We start from the raw sequence: 20,420 nt of genomic DNA on the forward strand, positions 1-20,420 counted from the left end.
TACATTCATCCGAGAGCAACATTCAATTATAAATATCAAAAGTGTATTCCTCATACTCTTAAATAACAAGATATAAAATACACGGCGTATTCCTCATACTCTTAAATATAACTCAGGTGACCAAATGATCTGAAAATTTGATGTTAAAACTTCTCTTAACTAAGAATATTTTCTTCTTGACATTTTTTATTTTTGCCCTGCCCAGCTTATAACATGAGAAACTAATACTCTCCAAAACTTGGCTTTTTTCCATAACAAATTTAGCAAAACTAAACTCCGTCTCACCACCCGTAAATTTTGCAAATCTTACCACTTTAAGAGTAGATAGAAAACATTCAGGTACAATCGCAAAATTCGGCGGTCTTTTGGCAGAATATATTGGATACTGATGAGAACAAATAAAAAACATAACATGTTAATATTACATGACAAGGTACAATCAAGAGAATGAAAAAGAAACTCAAATACCTATTATGTTTTAATTTTAACTTTAATAACAAAAACATTAACACAATTTTTACTTTTCATATATTTTAACTAGAAATAATTAAAACAAATTTGTATTTATTTTCAATAACAAAAAATTAACACAAGTTTTACATTTTATATATTTCAACTAGAAATAATTAAAACAAATAGATATTTTATTTTCACTTCTTTTTGTTGTTACACCAAAAGATATTATCTTAGTTTGATTTTGTAAAATTTAAAGATTATATAAATCACGAACCTTTAAAACTAGAGTCTCCAAACACGGTGATTTTAACAGTAAGCATAGCAAGTTTTCAATGGTAACAAAGTAACTGATACACAGATTACTCAGCATTCCAAAAGCAGAAATATCAGCCAAATAATGTTACATTGCTTATAGCTTTTCTATCTTCTCTACTAAAAAACAACAACTACTAGAAATGCCAATATTAACAAAGTAACGCTTTTCTATCTTCTCTACTGAAATGCCAAAGCTTATAGCTTTTCTATCTTCTCTACTAAAAAACGTTGCTGAATCAAATGATACCAACCAACAACAACTACTACTACAACAACAAAAGATCTCAGTTTTTCAAGGCTTAACTCGACCCAACATCTCAATTCAAAGCTACCTTGAAAGAATTTTCAAGTATGCAAATTGTAGTCCATCATGTTTCATTGTTGCATATGTTTATCTTGATCGTTTCACTCAAAAACAACCTTATTTGCCTGTTAATTCCTTCAATGTTCATCGGTTGCTCATTACAAGTGTTATGGTGGCTGCTAAATTCATGGATGACATGTAAGTTTCTTCATCTTGTGTTCTTATCAAGTAAGATACTCATAGTTTTATTTTATTTTTCTTTCATTCCATAAATATGTTATGAAAGTTTACGCTAAACATTGATGAATTGTGAAGCTTTCTTTAGTTATTGATCAGTATAGAATTTCTGTGAAATGTCCCTTTAGTGGAGTTAATTAAATTTGAAGAAGAGCTTATCTTCAGCATATCAAATATTTATGCAATTTCTTACTATATATATTTACATATTCTTTAGTCTATTGTGCCATTGAAATTGTTCATTTCACAAAAACTAAAAAGAAAATATACATGAGAAAATAAAAATGAAAATATCCTAATAACAAATTTTGAAATTACTGTAATTAATTTTTTAAATTTTTTTTAATTATTATAAATACATTGTAAAAAATAATAAATTGGGATAATGAGTTTTAAATGAATTAAATAATATAATTTGAGAAAAAAAATTACTTATCCGTCGGAATTATAAGACCATTTAATTGTCCATAAATATAAAATAGTATTAAAATCTCTCTATATAATAATTCCTTTTAAAAACATTATATTATTTTAATACCATATTAAATATACTATACAAATTATAGTATATATTAATTATATTATTAACCTTTTTTTAATATCAGTAAAAATTCAAAAGTCTTACATAAAGACTGAGGGGGTTATCAGTTTTAAATCGAAAACCGAAAATCAATTATTTTAATTAATGACATTTTTTTCAAATGTTACAATTCTTATATAACGTGTGAGTATTTAAAACTATTTCTGAAATTTTGAATGTCTTCTTGTGAAATTTATGATGTTAGATACACCTAAGCAAATAAAAAGCATCAATTTATGTATGTAAAATAAAATATGTGATCAACAAAATTTTGCATGATAGTTACCCTATTAAATTCAGTGATATTTACTACTTTCTAGTTTCTACAAAAATCATGTGACATTTACATATAAATTGACAACGACCATACAAGTTAAAAGAATATGGCTTTGCTTGTGAATAATACTATCTCCAGCCTGTCTTTCCATTAGATGGAGACAACCCACCCATGTGATCACCCTTATTGCATGGAGATGCACTCTCCATCTAACTTTTATTCGGACTCACCAAATTTAAAAAAAAAACATTTTACTAATTGTTCTCAATCAACTAGAGACAATCGATAATATGCGGTAGACTTGAATTTCTAATACGATGAAGAGAGACGACTGATGAGACAATCGATAATATGCGGTAGACTTGAATTTCTAGTATGATGAAGAGGAGATTGAACTATAAAATTAACATTTCAATGTTACTTAATAAAAGAATAATGAATAGTATGTGTAAGTCCGAGTTTGAATATTACATTTTTCTTCGTCTCTAATATTTTATGTACGAGAGTTGGTCGAGATATTCATGTATCTTCAGATCAAATGTGAACTTTCTCTTATTAGATTTTTGATCAATTCAAAAATAGAGGCGATAATAATAAGTAGAAACTCATATACACAACCGTGTTGTTTATGGGTTGAACTTTAGTAATAATATTCAACTTAATAATGTTAACTTTTTTCGGTCGAGCTATTATTTACGCTATTATTTACTTGCCATTTTACTAATAAATTATGTCATATATCATAATTTATAATATAATGCTTCAATATTTTAAAATTTTCAGATACTACAACAATGCTTACTATGCAAAAGTTGGAGGAATCACCACCATAGAGATGAATTTTCTTGAATTGGACTTTTTATTTGGTTTGGGATTTCATTTAAATGTAACTCCAAACACTTTCCAAGCCTATTGTGTTCACCTACAAAGTGAAATGATGCTGATGCAACCTCTAAATTTTACAGATTATTCCTTAAGTTTAGGAAAACCACTAAATACCCATTTATGTTTTAATGAAGATGAATCTTCACATCAAAAGCAACAACAGTTAGCTGTGTGAAATTTTTCTTCATTTCATGCATATGTAATATTCTGCTTGTAGAGGGTTGTGAACCAATTAAAATTTGAATTCCATTATTATAAAATATAATTGTCTCTTCTTTACAGCCTGGCTAGAAATATGTGGATTACATAGTTTTGGTAATATAATAAAATATAAGTATATACTTTTATGCACCTTTGGATACTCTAGAAGAAGAATAGCACTATGTATAACTCTTTGCACACAAAAAAAAGTTGTGGGAGACAAAAGGATGGTACATGTTGTACACAATAGTACAGTTGATGAATTGTTTGATTTATTTGCATGACCAACAAAATAGAAACGGCAGCAAGCAGGTTATTTTGTATTCAACTCGTAGCGTTAGAGCGGTTCTAGAGAATATAGAGTTTAACAAAATTAAAGACGAACATAATGCAAATTTGGTGCGAGAATTTTCGGAATCAAGAGTTAGAAAAGTAGTGTGGGAATGCGATAGCGACAAAAGCCTAGTTCCATTCGGAGTAAATCTCGGATTTGTGAAAGAATTTTGAGAGGAATCAAAAAAGACTTTTTTGAGGGTTACGTCTAAAGGATGGTTAAGAGCGGTAATAGTTCATTTGTGATTTTGATCCCAAAGAAGAGAAACAAAAAAAAACATCAAAATACAGACTTATCTCCTTGATAGGATGTATCTATAAGGTGCAAACAATGGATAGCAGGCTGAGTTTGTTTCAGCTTCAGGTTGCTCTCCTAGTGCCTCATGTTAAGTTTCGGTTTTGTGTTATATCGGTAGAGAGATATGTGGCTTTTGTAGCCTCTGTTTCTGTCGTGGAGCTCTCAGAGGGTTTATTGAGGTTCCTGTGTTCTGTCGTCCATCAGTATGTTTAGTGATGGAGCAGCCTTGGTGTTTCTGTCGGCTTTTCGTTTCGGTAGGTTCTCGTTGGGCATGTGCTGTGTCTTCAAGTTTTGGAAGGCTTTGGTTTGGCTTTCTCCATGCTGCTGTGTTAGTTTGTGTTTGTTGTGGCAATTTTTGCCATCAGTAAGAGGTGAGCGATTATTATGGCTTCTGGCAGCTGGTTGTTGGTTCTTTTGGGGTAACTTGTGTTGTAATTGGTAACTTTGGCATGTCTTATGCCTTTTTCTTACATATCTATTTCTCTGTTTCAAAAGAAATGAATCAACTCAATGTGAATATTTTGTATTAGTATTATATATTTAGTGTTACAAATTCATTTAGGAATTGAACTAATAAGGCACGCACAAAATTTGTGTTACGTGTAAATAATGCATAGTAATGCTATATAAAAACAAGGCTTAAACTTCAGACATTAGACGAAGGTGTAGTGTAACAATCCAAATGCAGAAAGAGTTGGCAGAAGGACAATAAGAATAAACAAAGAGACTTTTTTGAGTGAGCTTAATATTCCAATAAGATCAATGTGCTTAAAAGAAGAGCAATCTCTAGTTTCATCAATATTGATAACAAGAGTTTATCTTACCATCAGTCAATACTCAAATCTTTCCTCAGTTTTGATAATAAATATGAAAAGTTTATTCTCCGCCCTCTTAAATAATTCATGTGTCTAAATAATCTGAAAATTCTATGTTACAACTTCTCTTAACTGAGAATATTTTCTTCTTAACTTTTTTCATTTTTGCCCCACGCAGCTTATAACATGAGAAACTAATACTCTCCAAAACTTGGCTTTTTTCCATAACAAATTTAGCAAAACTAAACTCCTGCTGACCACCCGTAAACTTTGCAAATCTTACCACTTTAAGAGTAGATAGAAAACATTCAGGTACAATCGCAAACTTCGGCGGTCTTTTGGCAGAATATATTGGATACTGATGAGAACAAATAAAAAACATAACATGTTAATATTACATGACAAGGTACAATCAAGAGAATGAAAAAGAAACTCAAATACCTATTATGTTTTAATTTTAACTTTAATAACAAAAACATTAACACAATTTTTACTTTTCATATATTTTAACTAGAAATAATTAAAACAAATTTGTATTTATTTTCAATAACAAAAAATTAACACAAGTTTTACATTTTATATATTTCAACTAGAAATAATTAAAACAAATAGATATTTTATTTTCACTTCTTTTTGTTGTTACACCAAAAGATATTATCTTAGTTTGATTTTGTAAAATTTAAAGATTATATAAATCACGAACCTTTAAAACTAGAGTCTCCAAACACGGTGATTTTAACAGTAAGCATAGCAAGTTTTCAATGGTAACAAAGTAACTGATACACAGATTACTCAGCATTCCAAAAGCAGAAATATCAGCCAAATAATGTTCCATTGGTGCAAGATTCTGGAAAACAAAAAGAAAAATGTGTTTGTGTTAGTTAGGACAACATATTGAGAAACCTTATACAAGATAAAGTAAATGAAGAATTAGAAGTATTCACTATTGAAGAATCTAACACTTGATAACCATATAATATGGGAAGTGTTTTGACCACAACAGCTCAACAATTTCTTATTATCAAAAAATCATACCTGAAGTATTAAACCTTTCAAATTATTAATATTGAATAGTTTACGAACAAAAATCTTCAATTCTTGCCCACTCATGTTCACCTTTGAATCATCACTTAGAGAAATGGAAGCCTCAGCAACGTGTGCAGCATCTAGCAAAGTGGTCTCAGATGATACATAGCTCCTATATAAATAATTTGTAACATAGGAAGCACGAATCTCAATTTCAGCATGTGACACATTGGACGAATAATCCCATTGACGCTCTATTATAACTTTTTCAAGAAGAGGCGCATCGATAGTAACACGCTTTACATCTAACCAAATGCAATCACATGATATATAGTCTCTAAGAACTGGGAATTTAAGTGTTAACTCTTTGGATTGATTGGAGGAGTAACAAGTAATTTTCATTGGACTTCGGATTGCAACCAAATACAGGGCAGTGAGGGATGAAAGACAAACAAAAGACGGAAATTGGATAATAGAATGACCCATAGCCAACTCCAATTTCTCCAGGGACTGGCACTTGAAAATGGGATAGCATGAAATGCTGCATTCATTGTGGGAAAGGAGAGAAATCACTTTAATTTTTTTATTTGAAACAAGAGATATCAACTGGCCGATAATGTAGGGGTCATATTTCTCTTCAAGAAGAAGATGAAATTCATTGATGTTTGAAGCATTGAGGTGAAGCAGCATCCTGCATACAAAGTTGATAAAAGTAGTTTTGTTTCTCAGATAGATGTTTGAATCATTTAAACATAGTTTTGTGATATATGTCCACATGTATATCCACCTCTGTGATAAAACACTAGTACGAATTGCATCTTTAAAACAAAGAAAAGTAAGAATATGGCCAATGATAAAGTCAGGTAGGTTGCTTATCCTATCTTCTTCACCTTGGCTGCATTTTTGCCTCTTTGAACACTCACTCTCATCTTGTCTGTCACGTGCAGTAACAAAACCACCGGAATCCATTTTTTTTGTAGTAAGTTCCTAAAATCAGAGGAAAAAACATTGATATTTTATGAAAAAGCATAGACAATCTATAGACCGAAGAAAAACATTTTCCAGTGAGTGGCCTATTAACATTTGTCATTTTACTTTAAAATTAGAGGGCATGCAGCATGCACAATTAGGTGTAAACCTATGAAGCACAGACACGAAGTACGGCGATAGAGATTGAAGAAGTGCTTTCATTGGGCATGGCTAGAGATTTGTTGGTGCTTTCATTCGGCATGGCTAGAGGTTTGTTGGGTAACATCATGTATTATAAGTTATTTATATGGTATTTATAGACACAGTGACCACCCAAATCAAATTTAAAACAAACTGTCTAACAAGAGTCCGCTATACCATGGCGAACGAAAGCACTACCGCCATGGAAAAAACAAATTGAAAAGAAAATACTGATTTACCTTACTTTTTCTTTGGCGGCCTCGTTAAAATCGAAGATCAATAGCACAGCCCAAACTTTTTCCGTCTAACACTAGCAAAAATAGAGGATCTGGATTGTGTGATTTCAATTTCCCGTCCAAATTTATGAAATGCAGATTTTACAGATCGAAACCGTTAACGGTGAGTCACCATTCACGATGGCGCTTGGTGGAGAGTGCGGCTATTCACGATGGCGCTTGGTGGAGAGGGAGGCTTCTCTCCGCTGCCTTTTAACTTTGTTTGCTATGGAATGAAATTTTGAAATTAGGGTTCTCGGCGGTATTCGAAGAGAATATATATATATATGGAAAATCAGCATCACCCAAGATTTCCCTGTGAACCCCTAATACTGTGTTTGGATAGTAAGATAAAATTAAAGGAAAGAAAATTAAAAAATAAAAAATAAAATAGAAAGAGAGAAGATTGGTTTAGTTGTTTGGAAGGAGAGAAAAAAAATAAGAGAGAAAAAAAAACAATTCTATGATATGTAATTAAGGCAAAATACAAAAAAAAAAAGATGAAATTGATAATATTCTTTCAGATTCCTCTTGTTGGAAAAAAAAAAGGAGTATCTGATAAGAGTATTGGAGTGTATCAGTGTGATACGGTTCGGCAGTGCTTCACATGTGTAAACAAATTGAAAAATAAATGTTGATTTACCTTCTTTTGCCTTAAGCTACGTCGTCCAAATTGAAAATCAATAGCACTGCCCAAACTTTTTTCGATCGTCTAACATTAGCGAAAATAGAGGATTTCGATGGTATGATTTCGATTTCCTGTCCAAAATTATGAAATGCGCTTTTTACCGTTTGAAACCGTTAAAGGCGAGTCACCATATTGCGGCTATTCACGAAGGCGCTTGATGGAGAGGAAGTCTTCTCTCCGTTGCCTTTTAACTTTGTAATTTTGAAATTAGGGTACTCGGCAGAAAGTGAAGATTATATATATAAAAAATATGAGAAACAAAACTTTCGAAATAATTTCATTATATTATATATAAAAAATTGAATTTCAGTTACTAGTTCATATACAATGTCTAATCACATTATATTTTCAAATACAACATACTACATGCAGATTGGATGTTGCAATAACTTTTTTAACTAAGCTCTAATATTTTATATTATGCTTCATTAAACTATAGTTTAATTCAAGAAATTTAGAAGTTTGAAGTTAGGTTGAAGTGATTATACATCACAATTTATGTGGTGTTAAAAGTTTCTTCATTTGTGTATATAATTGATTTTGTTAAATGGTTGAATATAATTTATGTTGGTCTTGGTCCAACTTTAATAGAAAGTCAATACGTGACAATATTGTTATAGGGAACTTTCGCCTCATGCTTTAGATGTCTTTTCGTATTTTCTGTCATAATTTATGACCTTTGGAAACTAAAGTAGTTAAGTGTTTTTCTAAAGCGATATGGATTGTTGATAATGCGCTTTTCTTTTGGTAGAGTATTGCATGATCTTTGTAGAGTCAATGACACAATTACGGGGTTCGTTGTTTTCTTCATATGTACTTCTACAACATTATATTGTCTCAATTTATGAAATTGGTGTCCACCATGAGTCAAAAATTAAAATAGGGTACTTTTGTCTTTTGGATTGATCCCATAATTTTGGCAACTACTTCTACCTTTGCTCGCAAATATGGTCTCGAAGGGGCTTTCCTTGACGTGGGTTATTCTTCTAATTGGGGTATATTGATCCCCGACGAAGATAAAAGAATTTGCATTGAATATCGTGAGTGTGTTATTCCTTTTTATGAAAGAACTTTTTCAATCAGGGGTCACCGCCTTCTGTTGAATAGTTTTTAAATAGATGTTTTGAATCATCTGATGATTATATATGGTGTCAAGTACATTATTGTCAATCAAACATTGTTTGTAACATGATGGTCATTAAGATGGTTGATGAGTACTTTACTAATCATGTTGAGGAACATGAGCAACCTAGATGGGATATGTCCCTCGTTCATATACAAGAGTAATATATGTGGACCGCTTGATTGAGTATGATTGTAAGATGCATGGTCGCGCTCAAATAAGTCAATATGAGATATTGAGTTTATTTGTTTGTTATCAAGTGTACTCGGGGATCTTGTTAGTCGGCATGAGTTTTTGTGTTTAAGATAAATTTGAACTTAAAAATTTAGAGATTATTGAAAACAATTTGATTTAGAAAATTAATCATGTTTTTTATATTATAAGTTATTAATTTTTTATCATACCTAAATTTAACTATGATAAAAACTTTATCTTACAATATTTGTTTTTTTAAGAGGAAAAGAAATAGTTTTCTAATACTAATGAAAAATAATTTTTAATATTAGTTTAAATTAATTTTAAATTGTTTATAACTTCTTGTTGAAAGAATTTTTACCTTACAATATTTGTTTTTTTAAGAGGAAAAAAAATATTTTTTAATACTAATAAAAAATAATTTTCAATATTAGTTTAAATTAGTTTAAAATTGTTTATAACTTCTTGTTGAAAGAATTTTTTTATGTATAATGATAATTAATTATTAAAACCAAAATAACCTAATTGTGCACTAAGTGAACATTTTAAACAAGATTAAATAAAAAAATCAAGACCCTAAACAAAGGCTACATGAATCCAAAGCACCCAACAATTAAACCAAGTAAAATATCAAATAAAGATCGAGACAGTGAGAATAAACCAACATACGGGGAATATATTATCCCCGGTGAGTAAAGATTTACCCTTCTTTTTTATTTCTTATTCATCATGTTTTTGATCCCGCCCCTTTTCGTAACTCTTCTTCTTTATCTGCACCCTTCTTTTGAAAATACTGGTGATGGTTGAGGTTTTAGGGTCGTAGTCGAAAATATTAGTGATGGTTGAGGCTTTAGGGTCGTAGTCCTTGATGTTCTTCTATGTGAAAAACAATAACTTTAAATAGATGATTTGTAAATTATGGATGAATGAAAAGAGTTGGAGATTTGCTAACGTTGATGATCATTTCATTGTCTCTTACGTTTTGGGGGTCAAGATAGTGATTACTGAAAAGTCAATTGCTTCTTTACTGAACATGGAGAAAGATGGAGGAAGAAGGATCTACAACATCAATCCTAGGTCAAGGTGCATTACTCAGGAAATCAATCCCACCATCTTCAAACTCAACACTGAAGGCAATCCTTCAAAGAACAAAGAACTTCATCAGAACCTCAGAGTATGGCTCAAGATCATTCTGGGAACCATTCATCACCGCCCAGCATCCAACTCCTCTGACTACATCAATACAGATCAGAAGTGCATTTTGTATTGCATTCACAAGGGGTTGAAGCTCTGCCTCCCTGCACTCCTCTTCAAGTATCTCAAAGACTCTGTACGGGAGACCAGAAACAACATGAAGCCCAGAACCTACATCCCTCTGGGAAGACTGTTGTCTGATGTTCTGATCGAGAATGGGCTGGTAGATCATCTGGAGAAGAATAAACTTATGCAAGATCTGGCGATAGATACTGGCAGGCCTCTGAACGCCAGAAATCTGAAGAGCATGGGAATTTTGAAGAAGATTCAAGTCAGACCCACGATGGACACCTCCTGGGACGCTTTGAAAGATCAGAGGAAGCTGCCACATGGTCTTGCAAGGTTCTACAAGAATGAACCCAGAGATACAATTCTTCTCTATCTCCAGCGTCTGAAGGATGAAGGCGTAGACATCTCTGACTTCAGACTAGATGATGCTCTGGATTCAGAAGAAGACTTTGTCAGATTCAAAAGAGGTCCCTCTGAGAAGAAGTCTTCAAAGGCAAAGAAAGTAAGGCTAGGAGAAACTTCTGGAAGCAGATCTCCAGCACCTCTGCAAGTATCTACCGGTAAGTCTGCTCCTCCTATTCCCTCTGAACCTCTGATGGTTTCCTCTACTCCTTCTTCATCACCTCTACCCAAACCCATATACACCACATCTGACATCCCACCTTCTACAACCAGATCCCCACAACTTAAATTCAACCTTGACCATACATCTCTACCTCGATCTGAAGCCGAAGAAATGAACCAAACCACTTCATCTTCCACAGCTCCAGACCCCCTTACCTCATCCTCTCCTCTGACCCAGAACCATCTGACCCTCCTTCTCCCACTATAGCCCACCTTTATTCTCTAAACCAACAACCACAACAACCACAACCTGAACAGGAAGTTACTTCACCTCCTCCAGAACAAACAACCAACAACCCTTCTGAAGCTCAACCCTCTGACCTCCACAACTCTGATATCACCCCTCCAAACACCTCCGCTGAACCTGAACCACAAACACTAAACCTCAGCCCTCCAACCTCTCCACCTCATACCTCTGAACCTGACCTTTCCATACCTACACTTGAGGAAGCCATCATGCTGTTCGCAGGGGCTTCAGTACAAAAGGTCAAGTCTCTGACCATTAACTCTGGCATCAGTGATGATCCTGATTCTGTAAGGACACACTGGAACAGAGTCATTGGCTGGATGACCTCTGAGGCTTTTAAACTGAAGCACATCTCTGAGCAAGTCAGAAACGACTTCATCAGAGATGCTGAGGCAAGACTACAGGAGAGGCTTGCCAAAGAAGCTGAAGAAGAGGCCAGAAGGCTAGAAGAAGAAAGAGCAAGGGAAGCTAAAATCCAAAGGGTAAAGGAAGCTGAAGCCAAAGCTCTGGCCGATGCTGCTGCTGCTGCTGAAGCTGAAGCACAAGCTGCTGCTGAAGCTGAAGCGAAGGCCGCTGCTGAAGCACAACAGGCTCTGACTCAAGGGGAGTCCTCCTCTGTTGTTCCTATGGTTCTCCAGACTCTTGAAGAACTGAAGAAAGATCAGAAGGAACTCCGTGCCAGAATGGATAAACAAGACACTGTCAACGACAACATCCAGAACATGCTGGCTCAACTGCTTCAGAGAATGCCTCCGCCTCCCAACCCTTAGGCACCTAGGAATATTTGCTTGTTGCTCTGCTTTCTTTCTGATGTTTGCTTGTCTGTTTTCTTTTGACCTTGTCTCTGATTGCCCGTTATCTGAATATAATGCTTTGTTGTTCTTCTTAATATTTTTTTGCTAAGTCTTTTTGATTCTGACAAAAAGGGGGAGAAACTGAATATAGCTCTGATGAAAAATTGTCTAAAACCTTAAGCACTCTACAACATACTGTTCTTAAATTAAAATTATTCATCTAACTTTGGATTTAAGAAATTGCAGAAGGTATCATCTTCATTGCTTGGAAGCTCTGGTAAGAACTTCTGAACTCCCTAGCTCATCTCAGGGGGAGCTCCTTATCTGATATTTTCTTGTTTCATCTGCTATTTAAGTTTGTTTTGTCATCATCAAAAAGGGGGAGATTGTAAGAACAAAAATTGTTCTACAACAGATTCCATGATTTTGATGATAACAAAGGATGAAACCAAAAATGGCACCCTAACGAAAAGTTTCTAAGTGTGTAGGACTCTAAGGAAAGAAGGAAAAAGAACTGATGACGTCATCAGATACAGAGTCATATCAGATACAAATTTCCAGAAGATCAGAAGCATCTGAAGTATAAACTTGCTCAAGAAATTCCATCTCTGAGCAAAACAGCAGAATATCCGAAGCATCTGAAGAAGAAGTACTCTCCAGAAGTTCTGCCTCTGAACAACGGCACAGCAATTCCAGAAGCTCTCAGCGTCATCTGAAGACTTCATCAAAACTCTATGAGATCAACATCAGAAGCTCCGAAACCTTAGCAAGATTCGAAGATTCCCAGAGTCACGCAGACTCTAATAATGGACTTCCTAAAGCAGAAAGAGTAACGTTAACTTCAAATTCAAATGGAAAGGAATTATTTTTGGAAAGAAGTTATTCAGGGAGACAAAGCTGTTTTGGCAAGAAACAATAGGAGTTATGGCATTAATCTACATTCAAGACTATATCTGCCATCAATTTCAACGGTCATCTCATCTCTTATATAAAGAACAGCAAATCAACATTGAGAGGCGCGCAAGTACACTGAAACAATTCTCTCTCTCTCTCTCATCTTTCACGAAGCTTTTGCTTAGAACGTGAAATTCATTGTTCTTACGTTTGTAATATTTTTGCTTATCCTAGAAGCACCTTAAATTACATAGCTTTTGTCTATTGTTTTATTTCCTCAAGTGACTCTGCGCAGTCTGTATACTTGAGAGGACTAAGAGATCTATCTCTTAGACGTTGGTTGTAAACAATCTTTCAAGATTAGTGGATTAAGTCCTTGTTGAAGGCGAAATCACCTTGGCCGGGTGGACTGGAGTAGCTTTGTGTTATAAGCGAACCAGTATAAATTCCTTGTGTGGTTTTTATTTCTAAAAGCGCTTATTTTCCAAAACAATTCAAACCCCCCTTTCTTGTTTTTCTCACCTTCACACACGTCACCAGATCAGCCTCCAAGAACATACCAAGTTTGAATATGATCCAATACTAGCACAGCTGTCCCACACAAAGGCCAATTGCCAACCTCTAGAGGCAGGTACACACAGTTTCTGTCATGAATAGTCCATCCACCTACTTCAAGGGACCATTCAGGGAAATCACAGAACCATCCACAGGTTCCAACAACAGTACTGACATAACTCCTTGCAAGATACCAGAAAGTATCACCCATGGATCTCATCCAGAAACAGAACAGGATGCCTGCTCTGATACCCATTGAAATTCTGGTGTAGTCAGAGTTCAGATGTTCTACTCCAAGTCATGACATCTGATCCAACATTGTTACTAATACAGCAAGACAGATATACAAATTAAAACCCAGTACTGATATGCACACATTCACAGATGTCACGACATCTACTACTATATCACCATAGAATGGAAGAACACCCAGTTCTGTCCATCTGGTACAAAGACACAACAGAGATCAAACATAGCACTCACTTCTGTTGACCCTGCACAGTTATCAGCATGATGTCTCAACATTGATTTGAACATCACCTGTTACAGCATTACAGGTTGACATTATTTTATAACAGACAGAATTATAACGTGCAGAAGGTACAAACACAAGTAATTGTTAACCCTGTTCGGTGCAACATCACCTACTCTGGGGGCATACCAAGCCAGGAAGAAGATCCACTATCAACAGTATTAATTCAGAGTTAAACTCCCCCGTTTACAACTCTTCACTTAATCCCTACCCAATGCAATCTATACCTAGGAACTCCTAGATAGAAACCTCCAGTTTCCATTCCTATCACTACAATTACAATGTAATGCTAAACAACTTGAACTTGCTTCACAGCTTCGTTCAAGACCATAACAAACTCTTACCTACAGGTTTTGAGTTACAAATAATCTCATGCCTTCGAGCACTGAGAAACACATGGTAACCTTCCCACAGGTTGGGAGGTTTACCTCACACACACCCCTAATTTTTCATTATTTGAGGCTTACAAAACCTAGGTTACAATCTGCTATTTATAACCGAAACACCCAACTGGATTTAGGCCTTGTACTTGTATGTCCTAAAATTAAGGTTAAGCAAGTTAACCTAATTTCCACATATTAGGGTGCTAACAAATAGGCTATTTGTTAGGTTCATTAAATGTAGCTCAGTTGTTAGTTTCCTGGATTTTAGCTCAGTTGTTGACTTCCTGAAGAATAGCCTGGAAAAATGCTGAAATAGAAAAACTAACCATTCTAAAATTTAGCATATGTTGTCTGGAATGAATGTCACAATATTCAGTTTGACGACCAGAACATATACCATATGCTAAGTCTGTTATTTTCCTGAAAACAGACTGTGCTAAATGTTGTACTGTAGCAGACCAATCTGTCTATACTTCAATATCAGCTTACAACAATAAATGTCAAAACATCCAGTTTTACATTTACACATTGGCCTTATGCCAGCTCTGTTATTTCCTTGATGAACAGGCTGAGATACATACTGAACTGAAGCAGAAAACAACCTGCCTATTATTTAGTATATGCTGTCACTAATGAATGTCATAACATCCAGTTTGACATTCAGACAGTAGGCCTTATGCCAGGTCTGTTATTCTCCTAAATAAACAGATTGAGATAAATACTGAGTTATAACAGACAACCAACTATTCTAAAACTCAGTATCTGCTGACAGGGATGAATGTTACAACATCTAGTTTAACATTCAGTAAATCTTGTATTAGCTAAACCTGCAACACACAGCTCAAGTATGTCATGACATCAGTCAAGACATCAGAGTACAGTTAGATGTTCTAACATAAAATGCAACCAATTACACATCTCCAAAGCATGTCATGACATCAGTCAAGACATTTTAGACCAGTTAGTGTTTTACCACAAAATAAGAGAGAAAAAAACTAAGAGAGAAAAAAAAAACAATTTTATGATATGTAATTAAGGCAAAATACAAAAAAGAAGATGAAATTGATAATATTCTTTCGGATTCCTGTTGTTGGAAAAAAAAGGAGTATCTGATAAGAGTATTGGAGTGTATCAGTGCCTATGGGGATACGGTTCGGCAGTGCTTCACATGCGTAAACAAATTGAAAAATAAATGTTGATTTACCTTTTTTTTTGCCTTAAGCTACGTCGTCCAAATTGAAAATCAATAGCACCGCCCAAACTTTTTTCGATCGTCTAACATTAGCGAAAATAGAGGATTTCGATTGTATGATTTCGATTTCCTGTCCAAAATTATGAAATGTGCTTTCTCTCCGTTGCCTTTTAACTTTGTAATTTTGAAATTAGGGTACTCGGCAGAAAGTGAAGATTATATATATACAAAATATGAGAAACAAAACTTTCGAAATAATTTCATTATATTATATATACAAAAATGAATTTCAGTTACTAGTTCATATACAATGTCTAATCACATTATATTTTCAAATACAACATACTACATGCAGATTGGATGTTGCAATAACTTTTTTAACTAAGCTCTAATATTTTATATTATGCTTCATTAAACTATAGTTTAATTCAAGAAATTTAGAAGTTTGAAGTTAGGTTGAAGTGATTATACATCACAATTTATGTGGTGTTAAAAGTTTCTTCATTTGTGTATATAATTGATTTTGTTAAATGGTTGAATATAATTTATGTTGGTCTTGGTCCAACTTTAATAGAAAGTCAATGCATGACAATATTGTTATCGGGAACTTTCGCCTCATGCTTTAGATGTCTTTTCGTATTTTCTATCATAATTTATGACCTTTGGAAACTAAAGTAGTTAAGTGTTTTTCTAAAGCGGTATGGATTATTGATAATGCGCTTTTCTTTTGGTAGAGTATTGCATGATCTTTGTAGAGTCAATTACGGGGTTCGTTATTTTCTTCATATGTACTTCTACAACATTATATTGTCTCCATTTATGAAATTGGTGTCCACCATGAGTCAAAAATTAAAATAGGGTACTTTTGTCTTTTGGATTGATCCCATAATTTTGGCAACTACTTCTACCTTTGCTCGCAAATGTGGTCTCGAAGGGGCTTTCCTTGACGTGGGTTATTCTTCTAATTAGGATATATTGATCCCCGACGAAGATAAAAGAATTTGCAGTGAATATCATGAGTGTGTTATTCCTTTTTATGAAAGAACTTTTTCAATCATGGGTCACCGCCTTATGTTGAATAGTTTTTAAATAAATGTTTTGAATCATCTGATGATTATATGTGGTGTCAAGTACATTATTGTCAATCAAACATTGTTCATAAAGTGATGGTCATTAAGATGGTTGATGAGTACTTTACTAATCATGTTGAGGGACATGAGCAACCTAGATGGGATATGTCCCTCATTCATATACAAGAGTAATATATGTGGACCGCTTGATTGAGTATGATTGTAAGATGCATGGTCGCACTCAAATAAGTCAATATGAGATATTGAGTTTATTTGTTTGTTATCAAGTATACTCGGGGATCTTGTTAGTCGGCATGAGTTTTTGTGTTTAAGATAAATTTGAACTTAAAAATTTAGAGATTATTGAAAACAAATTGATTTAGAAAATTAATCATGTTTTTTATATTATAAGTTATTAATTTTTTATTATACCTAAATTTAACTATGATAAACACTTTATCTTACAATATTTGTTTTTTTAAGAGGAAAAGAAATAGTTTTCTAATACTAATAAAAAATAATTTTTAATATTAGTTTAAATTAATTTTAAATTGTTTATAACTTCTTGTTGAAAGAATTTTTACCTTACAATATTTGTTTTTTTAAGAGGAAAAAAAATATTTTCCAATACTAATAAAAAATAATTTTCAATATTAGTTAAAATTAGTTTAAAATTGTTTATAACTTCTTGTTGAAAGAATTTTTTTTATGTATAATGATAATTAATTATTAAAACAAAAATAACCTAATTGTGCACTAAGTGAACATTTTAAACAAGATTAAATAAAAAAAATCAAGACCCTAAACAAAGGTTACATGAATCCAAAGCACCCAACAATTAAACCAAGTAAAATATCAAATAAAGATCGAGACAGTGAGAATAAACCAACATACGGGGGATATATTATCCCCGGTGAGTAAAGATTTACCCTTCTTTTTTATTTCTTATTCATCGTGCTTTTGATCCCGCCCCTTTTCGTAACTCTTCTTCTTTATCTGCACTCTTCTTTTGAAAATACTGGTGATGGTTGAGGTTTTAGGATCATAGTCGAAAATATTGGTGATGGTTGAGGCTTTAGGGTCGTAGTCCTTGATGTTCTTCAATGTGAAAAATAATAACTTTAAATAGATGATTTGTAAATTATGGATGAATGAAAAGTGTGAAAAATTGGTTCTATTTATATGTAAAATTAGGTTAAAAAATTAAATGAGATTGTCTATTATTATAATGTTTTAATATAATATGATTTTTTCTATTTCTTAAAGTCCAAGCTAATGAATCTGGATGGATTCATTACTTTGTGAATTTAAATAAAAAAAATTATTTTAAATAAATGATAACAATCTAATAATCTAATAATGATTTTTTTTATAGATGTTATGCATAAAATATTGATTTTAATGAAAAAATAATATTTAAAAAAATGCATTAATAACAAATACGAAAATTAATAATAAAATGATAAAAAAATGTTATTTTTGTGATTTAAAAATAAAATAGAAAAATTAGAAGTAAAGAAAAACAAATAAAAGGAAAAAAGCAATAAAAATAAAAAATGTAAGATTTGAACTCATAATCTTGCCCTTTGTAACTCCTTCTACATTTTTGGAACCAATTAATACATTCCGTTCCTTTGAAATAAAATAACATTAGCGAGTATATAATAATAACCTTAATAATAATTCCGTGATAATATTAATATTAGTAATAATATTAATACTAATATTATGCTCTAATAATCTCATATGACCCTAATTAGATAATATATCAATTAAAGATAATTTGATTAATAAAAAAAAATTTAACCTTAACTAATCCCAATATTAATCTATTCCTAAATAACATTAATATAATTTATTATTAATATGTAAAAAAATAAAAATAAAAATAATATTAATATATCCTTATTTAACTAATAACACTATTATAATCTATTACATTCCTGTTATTAAAACAAATAATCCACCTAATTTTTATTTTTTACTAATGTGTTTTAATAAGACAAAATATCTTAGTTAGTAATAATAATATACCTCTAGCATAACTCCCTAAATTATTACATTCCAAGCAACATCCCAAGATTAAAACAAATTCATAAAAGGGACTAAAAAGTCAAAATAGTCGCCCTTTGACTTTTTAGGTCATTGATGTTGACCAAATACCTTATAAAGAGACTTGAGCATGTCAATGACATAAATTCTAAGTCAATAGCAAGAAAGAAATAATGGTCAAAATTTGGGGTACGACACTGTGGTTCAGAAGAAAAGTCTAAAGAATTATAGTGATAGTGGATTAACTCCTTATTAAAGCTCGTAAATTTTGACTAATCTAAAATTGGATATTATGGTTGGTATTCCTTTTAGTATGTATGCTCCAAACTATGCTATTCATGATATACCACATTATATGATTATGATTTGATTGCTACTAAGAGTGTTTTATAAGTCCAACTCATGGTTAAAACGGTAAGTAATCAGTCTCTAAGTCAAAAGACTTGGACTGGCAAGATCCAAGAAACCATTATGAGGGATTAAGATGTTAATAAATACGTGTTATACATCTTGTCTAACATATTGAAGACTGAGTCTTAAATTCACAAAGGCATTGATGATGGAAATGAAAATGAAGTTTATGATCTCATTGGTCATAATATGAAACAAGTTGTTATGATGTATGTTACAAATGATAGACAATTCCTTCAAAAGAGCAGTTATACTAAATTACAATGGATAAAATAAATGTTGAAGGAGTACAATGTGGGACAAGATGTCGTGACATTGTTCCGTGTCAATTAGAGAGATATGATTATTTCAAAGCACATTTACATTAGTTATCTCTTTATTAGGACATATGTGAATAATATGATTGTCACTAAGAAACAGTTGAGAGACATAGTCACCAAAGTCAAGAATGCAATTAAGTTTGAAAAGTCAATGGGTGATCTTGGTATTTGTATATATGAATTCATGTAGCAGTCAATACTTGGGAGGTATGCCAAAAGATAAAAAAAGGGTTTCTCTTCTCTAAGACCTCTATGGTTCATAATATAAGGCAAATTCTCCTCCTATCTAAGTTGAGTTATAATTGGGTTGTCGTTACAAACAAGAAAAACATTCTTTTTTACTTTATCCTGTCCTCAGATAACATATTCCTGTCCGATCTTTCAAGCTCATCCTCATTTCTACAAAATCAATCAAAATTCTAAAGATACATTTGAGAAATCAAGTGGGATTTTCTATGTCAAAGATGTTAGACGGTGTGGCTAGTGATCGAGAGGGGGGGTGAATAGATCACCTCTTAAAAATTAACGGATTTAACGTTTAATCAGAGTTTTCAAAAGCAGCGGAAAAAGCAGTCCTGAATCGACTTCCGTCTATTCTGAACTGCTACTAGAAAGCCGGACACACAAGTGCAGTTGCTGGATTTTAATGGGAATGACAGAAATAATACACACAGAATATTAACAGATTGAATGCGCTTATCCTCAAATACTATTTCCAATGAACACAATCAAGTTAACCGTTTTGTCAAACAGTTGGTGTGTGAATGTTTGATGATGAACAACAATGGTGTATGACTAAAGATTTTGTTATCACTGCTGTCCAGAAATATAATCAATCACCACACACTAACAGAATTTGCAAAACAGTATTTGAAACGTAAAGAAGATTAAGGTAAAAGTAAGAT

At 32.7% G+C, this 20,420-nt stretch overlaps 2 protein-coding genes across 11 annotated transcripts in view; one reads left to right on the forward strand and one right to left on the reverse strand.

Annotated features, from left to right (window-relative positions):
- The first annotated feature begins 737 nt into the window (after positions 1 to 737).
- On the forward strand, positions 738 to 3,335 carry LOC127126902 (cyclin-U4-1). The gene is made up of 2 exons (XM_051055933.1): positions 738 to 1,273; positions 2,953 to 3,335. The coding sequence occupies exons 1-2, from the start codon at positions 957 to 959 to the stop codon at positions 3,227 to 3,229; spliced, it is 594 nt and encodes a 197-aa protein (XP_050911890.1). The 5' UTR covers positions 738 to 956; the 3' UTR covers positions 3,230 to 3,335.
- A 1,266-nt stretch (positions 3,336 to 4,601) lies between these two features.
- The window catches only part of LOC127126898 (F-box protein At4g22280), a 39,898-nt gene continuing 24,079 nt past the window's right edge, over positions 4,602 to 20,420 (reverse strand). The window contains exons 1-5 of one of the 10 annotated variants that reach the window (XM_051055916.1): positions 7,142 to 7,467; positions 6,618 to 6,714; positions 5,737 to 6,418; positions 5,405 to 5,548; positions 4,602 to 5,059 (exon numbers count right to left, since the gene is read on the reverse strand). In XM_051055916.1, the coding sequence (XP_050911873.1) occupies positions 4,787 to 5,059; positions 5,405 to 5,548; positions 5,737 to 6,418; positions 6,618 to 6,628 (1,110 nt within the window). In that variant the 5' untranslated portion in view covers positions 6,629 to 6,714; positions 7,142 to 7,467 and the 3' untranslated portion in view covers positions 4,602 to 4,786. Of the gene's footprint in view, positions 5,060 to 5,404; positions 5,549 to 5,736; positions 6,715 to 7,136; positions 7,469 to 20,420 lie in introns of those variants that run through there. The other 9 variants (XM_051055913.1, XM_051055915.1, XM_051055914.1 and 6 more) reach the window with 9 other exon arrangements.

This window comes from Lathyrus oleraceus, chromosome 3 (genome assembly GCF_024323335.1).
Source record: "Lathyrus oleraceus cultivar Zhongwan6 chromosome 3, CAAS_Psat_ZW6_1.0, whole genome shotgun sequence".
In the NCBI taxonomy this organism is placed as follows: domain Eukaryota; kingdom Viridiplantae; phylum Streptophyta; class Magnoliopsida; order Fabales; family Fabaceae; genus Lathyrus; species Lathyrus oleraceus.